The 9,748-nt window shown below is 32.1% G+C and overlaps 1 protein-coding gene across 1 annotated transcript; it reads right to left on the bottom strand.

Moving 5' to 3' along the window:
- Positions 1-394: 394 nt before the first annotated feature.
- LOC129896577 (uncharacterized) lies at positions 395-1,528 on the bottom strand. The gene is made up of 2 exons (XM_055972513.1): positions 1,423-1,528; positions 395-1,099 (listed from the first exon to the last, which is right to left on the bottom strand). Exons 1-2 carry the CDS (start codon positions 1,436-1,438, stop codon positions 534-536), a joined length of 582 nt encoding a protein of 193 aa, XP_055828488.1. The 5' UTR covers positions 1,439-1,528; the 3' UTR covers positions 395-533.
- Between the last annotated feature and the right edge of the window lie 8,220 nt (positions 1,529-9,748).

The following is a 9,748-nucleotide window of genomic DNA, read 5'->3' as shown; positions in this document are numbered from 1 at the left end:
TTAATTACAACACAATTGTATCCTATGAGAGTCTTCATCAATTAATAATGTGATCTAATTAGTTTAAGAATAAGTAATGATCGTACAAAATACCTTTTTAGAATACGGTTGTGCTTTGATTATCATGACTTATCCTTAACTTCATTGGATTCTGTAACCAATTGATAAGAAACAATATATACGCACATATCGGATACACACGTATATTCTCAATCATAAATCATTATCTCATCATTGGTTAAAATAAATTCCCTTGGATTATCCTAAAAAGCAAATCTCCATAAATCTATCAAGCAATTGATTCTCAACTCCATCTCAGCCAGCAAATCAATCAGGGATATAACACCAATTAAAATGGATATACGAGTAGCAAAAATAAAAAATGAGCACAAAATAATAGAGGCGATCGAAAGGGCATATAAGACCATTTAAAATGGATCATAGTGTAAACCAAGGGAACACTAAAGCAACGATGATAACAACTGAATTTGCAAATAGATTAGAAAGCAACCATATCCTTTACTAGCTAATATTCAACAACCGCACAACCTCAATACAAGTTGCAGCTCACTTCCATACCGAATTCCGTAGTCGACGAGAGACCTATCATCTTCGAGTTGTCGTCCATTATAAATTATTCTCTGTTTATGAAATCGGATACCCTCTTTTTCCTGAATTGCAGCCTTTACATCTGCAATCGTGTCATCACTCTCAACCATTAACTTAAACCTGCGATTTGTAAACGTTATCACATAGATTTGTGTTATTGGTGCATATCGAAGGATTAAAGTAGATCCTTTATTGATTCCCGCAGACGCAAGAGTCTGCACATCTCTCATAACTCCCCCATCTTCATTCAACAACTTTTGTTTTTTAAAAGAGATCCCCTTTTTCTCTTGAATGTATGCTTTAACTGCAGCTATACTGTCATCTGGTTCAACCATTAGGAGAAAAACTTTTGATTCTGAACACATATCTTCTTTAGCGATATCTAAAGTACTCGGCAGAAAAGATTTTGGTAATGACTTCCAATTAATCACGTCTCTATAAGTGTCATCTTGAATAATGATTCGCATCATTCGATCCCCTGACCATGGACCTACATGACAATAAAACACAACATAAGGCTTCCATCCAAACAAATGATACAATGATCTTTTATTTTTAAGTACAAATAAATTGTGTTGGAATTGACTAAGTTCTCTTGGAGTTCATAATTACACAAGAAAAAAAGAAAGCCAACAAGGCGAAAACTAATCTGCCGTCATGAAAACTCACATTAATAATACTTTTTTCTAGCTAGGATCATAAAAGAATTGAAAACTAGATAGAAATTAGGAAAAAAAATGAGACTTATCTAATAGCTTAACATGTATATATATTGAAGAGAGGGAGAGGGGGAGAGAGAGAGAGAGAGTATACTCTTTTGAGCATCCATTTCTATTGTGACTTGATCACTTGATCTGCCTCATCATATTCTCCCTTCAACTCTAAGAAAAAGCTTACTTATAGAAGGGAAGCTTAAAAAGGGATATTTAAGACAATTCACATGAGTTTTGGGGGTGATTTCTGGGCATTTTCCAAAAAAAATAAAAATGTATCCATTGTGCCCTTCGTAGACAGAGAAAAAGTTTATTTCATTGTTTTAATTTTATTTTTTTAGTTTTTTTTTTTCAAATAAAAAAGAATAACTTTTTAAATAACTCTTTATTCTAACTTTCTACATGATATATTTAAAATTATAAAATTATAAAATATTTTGATATATTTTAAATATTTAATTTTAAAATTATTAAAAAAAATTAATTTTTTTTTATAAATTTTATGTAAAATCAAAATTAAAATATTAAAATAAAATGAGAAAAATAACAAATTTAAATTATCTTTTTCACCCGATGTCTTGTGTTTCCAGCGCATAAAATACGATAAAGTTTCTCTCTCTTTCATTTTTTTCCCCACAACTTTTATGCTGAAAAATGCTCTCACCTTTCTTTTCTCACATTTTGTTATAAACCATTGAAGTCAAGTGGATGCTCATGTCATGTGGGGTTACTCCACTGTAGCAAACATCCTCCACTAAGTTTTGTAATTTACTCTATTATATAAGAGCTAATGCGAATAGTTTGGGATCAATTTAGCTGTTTATTCATCTCAAGCCCCCTCCCCCGGGCTTTGCCTTTGGATTTGTCAACCAACTTATATAGTAAAATATTTTATTTTGTGTTTAATGATAATTTATCTGATCGTTTTCATTATTTATAATTAATAATTTTCTTTGCTAGTAAACATCCCTAAAATAAAAAGTTTAAAATTTAAATTTTAAATTCTTAATTTTTAATTATTTTTATATAATTTCAATATAAAAGTTACAAACGGTTTGACTTTTTTAAAATATTTAATTTCACAATTCAAATATGTGTTTTTAAAATGGTGTCATATTAGTTCAACTTTATTTTGTGGCTACATACATATTTGCCCCTTAAATTTTGGTGGTAGATTTATGACCTACTTTAATTGAACATTTGAACACATAATAATAAGATGTTTTTATTAGATGTTTTCAAGTTAAATTGTTAAATTCATTAAATAAAAATATTTAATAAAAATATTCATGTTACTCAAAATTCATATTGTTTGACTCAAAAAAAATATTTTCAAAATTAAATTAGATTATATTAATTTGATATTTTAAAATAAAAAGTTAGATATTTTAAAATATATAAAAAATACTATAATTTGCAATTTTTTCTTATTAATATGATTAAAAAATATATTTTAAAACATATAAAAAATACTATGAGTTGTAATTTGTTCTTATTAATATGATTAAAAATACATTTTAAAACATATAAAAAGTACTATGAGTTGTAATTTTTTTTTATTAATATGATTAAAAAATATATTTTAAAATATTAGTCAAAGTTCATATTATTTGATTCAAGAAAAAATTATTACAACTAAAAAAGAACAAAGAGACAAATAATACTAGTAGTAAAGAAAATAAATATACATTTAAAATGATCCAGAATTTTAAACAATTTATTATAGGGGTGAAGTCCAAGCAAAGAGGTATATATTTGACTTATTACATACTGCTTCCGTTCCTTTTTAATTGATATGTTATATTTTTCGAGAGTCAATTTGATTAACTCTCAAAGATAAATTAGATTATATTAATTTGATATTTTAAAACAAAAAGTTATACATTTTAAAACATATAAAAAGTACTATAAATTGCAAGTTTGCTTGAATGCCCCATGCGACTTGTAAGTCGCATCAGGGGGTGTGCCTTCCTTTAGGCATTAAATTATTCGCGGTGTCGATTAAATTCAACAATGTAAAGTTTTTCAAAATAAATTTTAACACTAATAAAATGAAGTATATTCATTAATTAAATATAATAATTAATTAAATATAATCATTAAAAAAATAATTAGGTATTTTACTATGTTAAATTAATGAGTAATAATTTAATTTAATTATGAAATACATAAATTAAATTTAAAATCGGATATATATCTAAATTATAAAAAAGGGTTTTGGGGTTGGGGGTGGGCTTGGGGAGGGGCAATGGGGTGGGGGTTGGGGATGGTGTGCGTGGGGGTGGGAAGAGGTGTGTGGGACCACGATTTAAGGGAAGTCGCACGACAGGATGCGACTTTCTTTAACGTTTTGACTGACGGACGTCAACTGATAAAGGGTAAATCACATCCCAGGGTGTGTTTTTACCCTTTTAATTTCATCCTAAAATTAATCGCCGTTTTAAAATTTTTGTAAAACAAATTGCCATTTCAGCTCCAGACTCCTTAATTAGCCTTCAAGGTTCATACTACGTGCAACCCACAAGAAATAAACCACAGAATTAACAGAAGACAAACGCAAAATGATATTGCTTCATTTCAATTTATTTGATCTACTATTTTAAATCCATTTTTTTAAAAAAAAATCTTTCTTTTTTAGCACTTTTTTTATTTTAATTTTCTACATAACATGTGAAAGCTAAACTACTGGCTTTTTTCTTGTCTAAATTTGTTTTCATTGGGTACATTTTGTCTTTTCTTTATACTAGGAATACTAAAATGACCTTGGAGAATGTGTATAGTAAAAGGAACATCATCTTTTTCTTTACAAATTATTTGCCGATCCGAGCATCAAATGGAAATTTCGTCAGTTTTGTTGTGTTCAGAAGGTCAAGTTTGGTCTTGCTGTCGCCTTTGAGCTTGTTTTGGCCTCAGCAAACACTAACACTGCAGGGTTTTTGAGCATACAGATTAATTGTTATACCGACCCTACGGGTCGGGTAGACAGAGCCTATGGGCCGGGTAGACCATACCTACGAGACGAGCGGGTTGTACCTATAGGGAAACATATTTGTATTGCACGACAGAGCTTCATATGTGCAGTGATTCATGGCATATGTACATTTAGATAGTTCAAATCAGATTATCATGGGAATCCAGGTAAGGGGGCTAATATGGGTATTTAATGATTGTTTCGCTCATTATGACTAATAGGGATTGTGTGTTGTTTGTACCTATTGGTCTTATAGGAGCAAGGTTAGGTTATTTCTTGTTATGTATTTATATTGCCTTGTTATAGGGAAATAGGTGTTGTACTTGTGCTTTACCCTTGCCCTTTTCCTTCAGTACTTATACTTCAGTTTCAACTTTTAGTTGCCTTACTTGCTCGGTAAATTATCTCGTACTTATGCCCCATTGTCTGGGAGCGCTGCATTCATGCCTGCAGGTCTTGAGCAACGATTAGACAAACCAGTCGACTAGCATAGTCGAGCTTTAGCAGGTTGGTTGACTCCATTCCTTATAGGAGTTCCTAGAGTCTTAGAGGTTTGCCTTTTTATTTTTTTTTATAGATTTTGGGTAGGTTGGGGCCTTGTCCCACCAAGTGTTGCATTCATAAAGGCTTGCAGACTAGTTAGTTGGGTTGCATAACTATGATGGTGGCCATTTTGGCCTTGTATTAGACAAATGTGGCAATAACACCGCTTCGTTTCATTATCACTAGCTCATAAGCGATGGTTGTCGGTTAGAGAATTTCCATAATGAAGTAAAAGTACTATATTTTATTATATTGAGTTGCATTTATTATTCCATACCTTTTAAAGAACCGTTCTATCACATTGTATGTCTTATTGAGTTGGGTTCTTTGAGTTGAGTATCTTGATGTAAATTTTCTTTTTCCATTTTACATACTCGTACATTCCATGTACTGATGTCATTCGACCTGCATCATTTTATAATGCAGATACAGTTGTTAGAGTTCACCAACAAGAGCACCGTTGAGGATCTATCTTCCATAACTTTTGGTGAGACCTCTTTGCATTCAGAGGAGATCCTTCATTATCAACTTATGTCATTTTATTTTCTTATTGAGGTAGCCGTGGGCTTGTCTCGGCACCTTCTTAGCAGTTAGTAGAGACTTCAAAGACTGAGTAGAGAGAAGTCATTATGAGTCTTTCAGAGTTTGTTCCTAAACTATGTTTTCATGGATGATTTATGATATCGAGTTATTTTATTAAACTAAGTACTTTGAGTAATCATTATTTAAAGATTGATTATGATGTTTTATAAGTTGCCCACTTGATGTTATTCCTTGTTGAGTTTGAGTCTTCCATTGAGTAATTAGTCAGACCAAGTGGTTTGCTCTGGACCAACAATGATTTTTGAGTGGTATGTTTCTTAAACTAATAAGTGATAGTTTAGGTATGAAACTCACACTCTCAATAGTTTAGGTATGAAACTCAAAAAGAGGGATAGTTCAGATGTGTTTTTGACAGTTATCTCTAAATATAAATACAAAAATGGAATCTCTAAAAATAATACTCTCGATGTTTCATTTTACTTGATTTCTATATTAAAAAATAGTTTTTTTAATTTTTGTTTATCTATTTTAGAAAGTTAGGAGAAATTTATTACTTTCTTCTATACTGTTTTAAATATTAAATAACTTCACAAATCAGTAAATAAAACAATCAAGAAGTTAATGTCTTCCTATTGCATTTGGCAAACCAATCAACTTAGCCGGTAGTATTAGCCAATTGTTTTAGTTAGTAAAAGAATGTCATAGTCACAATTTTGTGTTTGGTTACAAAAAGTGAAAAGCAAAGGTGATGATCTCTCAATTACATTTTAATCCTAAAATAGTACTTTCTCTCTTATTTTTACTTGACACATTTTACTAGAGTCAATTTGATTAATTTTTAGAGCTAAATTGAATTAGATTAGCTAAACATTAGAATTTTTAGTTGCGTTAACCGTTTGTTTCCCATTAGCTTCATGGATCATTAAAATATTTATCTTGATTATTGCTAACATAAATATTTGTTTCGTTGTTATTGTAAATAGTTGACTTATTTGAAAGAATTTTAGATCAAAATTCTTAGTGATTTTTGTAAAAAGTCATGACATAAATTTGACATGGTTGTCAACAATAATAAAATTTTGAAAGGCTCGAAAGTAAGATGATGAATTCAAATCTCATCACATTAAGAGAATAAGATATCGGCTCGATCCTGATGCACTACAATAATATGATATTGGGTTTAAGTTCTATCAATTTATGATTTAAGATGTTTATGGGTAAGTGTCACAACTCAACTACTGCGTAATGCGGACAAATACTCTAACACCTAAATAGGAGAACCCTTTACACATGATTTAAAATTGGAATTGTGGAAGTAAAATGAAACATGATATATCACCTTAGTAAAATGATGGAATCAATCTCAACCTTAGTTTAGGAACTAGTCTAAGTAAGTACAAGAGCTTCTAAGAATACGAAATAACATGAAAATCGACACAACTTTCACCATAGGTATTAGAAGTATAAGCTGTCGAAGATCCTTCTCCTCTTCACCTAAGAAACATTATTTGATCCTGCAAGCAGACTATATCAAATAGCATAGCAAGAGTAGTATCAGTACAAAATATCATTATGCTCAAATACATCAAGTGAGTGAAATACTCAAAATACATCTCATCTAGTCTCTTTGGACTTTTTTTACATCAATTTACATCAATCTTCTTAACTCATCATCTCATCTCTTAAATATAGGTACATCTCATCTCATTCATGCGTTTGAAAACATACATCAACTCCTCAAATATGATATTTGAAATATGTAAAAACTCATATACGAATATAGACATTAATAAACTCATTCAAGCTCAACATCATGCTCATTTAAACACTGACAATATTTCTTCTTTTAACATTAACAATGCATAAGATATTTAATGCAAACCTCAATTAGGTTCATGTGAATGCAAGCATGAATTCATAACCTCAAACATTGACTCATCAATTATAATATAATATGCATACTAAAACTCAATAAAGAAGTAAGTAAATACATCAACAATTAACTTTTATGGAATTGGAAACTCAAACTCATAACTCTGTTGGCTTAATGAACAAGTAGGGTACGAAAAAGAACTTACCCCAACGTTGTGATAGCCTAACATACTTGGAACGACGATTATCTAAGTGTTAATGAGAGAAAAAACCCTTTTTCTCAAAACTTCCAAGTGTTAATGAGATAAAAACCCCTTTGGGTTTTGATAAGGGACTAATATTAGTCCCCAAATGGATTGGGTTAAGTTTGGAAAAGCTGAGAAAAGACCAAACTAATCCTCATTAAAAATGGGTTCTGGACGCCTACAGACCCTTCTACTTACCGTAGGACTTTCTACGGGCCATATAAGGTCAATCGTAGAAGCCATGGTCCATCATTAGGCCTTATTGGAATAGGTCATATTGAGTCTATGACCAAATTCTACAGGTCATAGACCATGTGATGACTCATTGAAGCTCACTCGTAGAACTCAACTAGGATTGAAGCTTGGGGTCTATGGATCATCCCATGGTCTGTAGGAATTCTTATGGGTTGTAGAACCCAATCGTAGGTCCTAAGTGAATATTTTAGTAGCTACTGGAATGTGTCACATAGTTTACACACTAACCCTATGGGTCATAACACTTCCTATATCGTAGGAACTAACTAACTTCTTTAAAATTTGGCTAAGTGTCAAGGAGTCCTACGATCACCTTCTACAAATCGTAGACCAATCGACGACTCATCTTGGCAACTCGTAGGAATGGTCCTGAGGGATCTTAAAAGGGTAGGATCTATAGGCCATTTCCCATGGCTCGTAGTCACATATACAGATCATCAAATGGGCTTGTAGGAAGGGTGCCAAGTTCATGAAATTGCTACATATTAGGGGACCCTACAAGCCCCTCTGTACAACTCATAGAAGCTCCTACAGTCCATAAAGTGGGTTGTAGGCCACTAGCAATCACTTCATCCTAAAATTTTCTCAGGTTTTCTCTTAGTTCTTGGACTTGTTGTAGGATAGAATAGTAGGAGGTGTTACAATATCTCTTCCTTGGGATCATTCGTCCTCGAATGATGACCAAGATAAGAATTTACTTAAGGCTTGAATACAATGCTATAACTCAAAACATCAACATCAAGAATAACTCACTCAATTGCATCAATTTCAATAAGGCACTAACTCAGCGATAGGAATAGAGATAATACCTTCAACATCAAAACTAGGAGGAACAAATTAATGTGGGTACTTGGCTTTCATATCTTTCTTGGCTTCCCATGTATCCACCTCAACAAATTGATTTAGGCATAAAACTTTAACTGAAGTAACCTTTTTGGTTCTTAATTTTTGAACCTGAATATCAAGAATCTGGACAAGAACCTCCTCATAGGACAAACTATCTTTCACTCCAATCCTTTTTGTAGGAACAATGAGTGAAGGGTGTCCTAAGAATTTCTTGAGCATGGAGATATGAAATACTAGATGAACAATATCTAACTCTGGTGGATGTTCTAACTCATAGGTAAAACTACCAACCTTCTTTATGATCTGGTAAGGACCAATGTAATGCAGACTCAACTTTTCTTTTTTCCCAAACCTCATAACTCCTTTCATGGGTGAAACTTTCAAATACACCAATCATTAACCTCAAACTCAAAGTCTCTTCTCCTAACATCAGTGTAGGATTTCTTACGACTTTGCATAGTCTTTAACCTTTCTTGAATATTCTTTACCTTCTTTATAGCTTGATAAACTAAGTCTGGCCCTCAGTTTTTCCAACTTCAAACCAACCAATTGACGAGCTGCACCTCCTCCCATAAAGATCCTCATATGGAGCCATTTGAATGCTAAAATGAAACTATTATTGTAAGCAAACTCAATAAGTGGCAAACGATCATCCCAAATTACCTTTGAAGTCGATAACACAGGCTCTTAACATATCCACAAGGGTTTGAACTGTACACTCTACCTGACCATCTATCTGCGGATGGAAAGCGTGCTAAGATTCACCTTTGAACTGTTATGAACTAAGCTAACCCTAGGTATGACATGATGATTAGAATCCAGAGGGACCCCAACCAATCCTCTTAGCATATTATTCATGAGCATAGATAAGATAAGTAAACAGATGAGCAACAACATAGATGTGGAAGTAATGTCTCAACATGAAGTCTTGATAAAAGAGAATAACTCTCAAACTCTAATGAAAGACAATATAGACTCATCTAACATGCCTCTACTAACTAGATGGAGGAGTAACACAAGATATTATATCACCCATTGGCAACATAGGAAAGTCATACAAATGATGAAAAGATAAAAGAATTATCCTCCAAGCATGAGGATTCACCAATAATAGAAAATGTAAAGCTCAGCTCTAGCCACGAGTGGGAGGT

Source organism: Solanum dulcamara, chromosome 7 (genome assembly GCF_947179165.1).
Source record: "Solanum dulcamara chromosome 7, daSolDulc1.2, whole genome shotgun sequence".
Lineage (NCBI taxonomy): Eukaryota > Viridiplantae > Streptophyta > Magnoliopsida > Solanales > Solanaceae > Solanum > Solanum dulcamara.
Note: the sequence above shows the minus strand (reverse complement) of the source record. Positions and strands in the feature narration are given on the sequence as shown.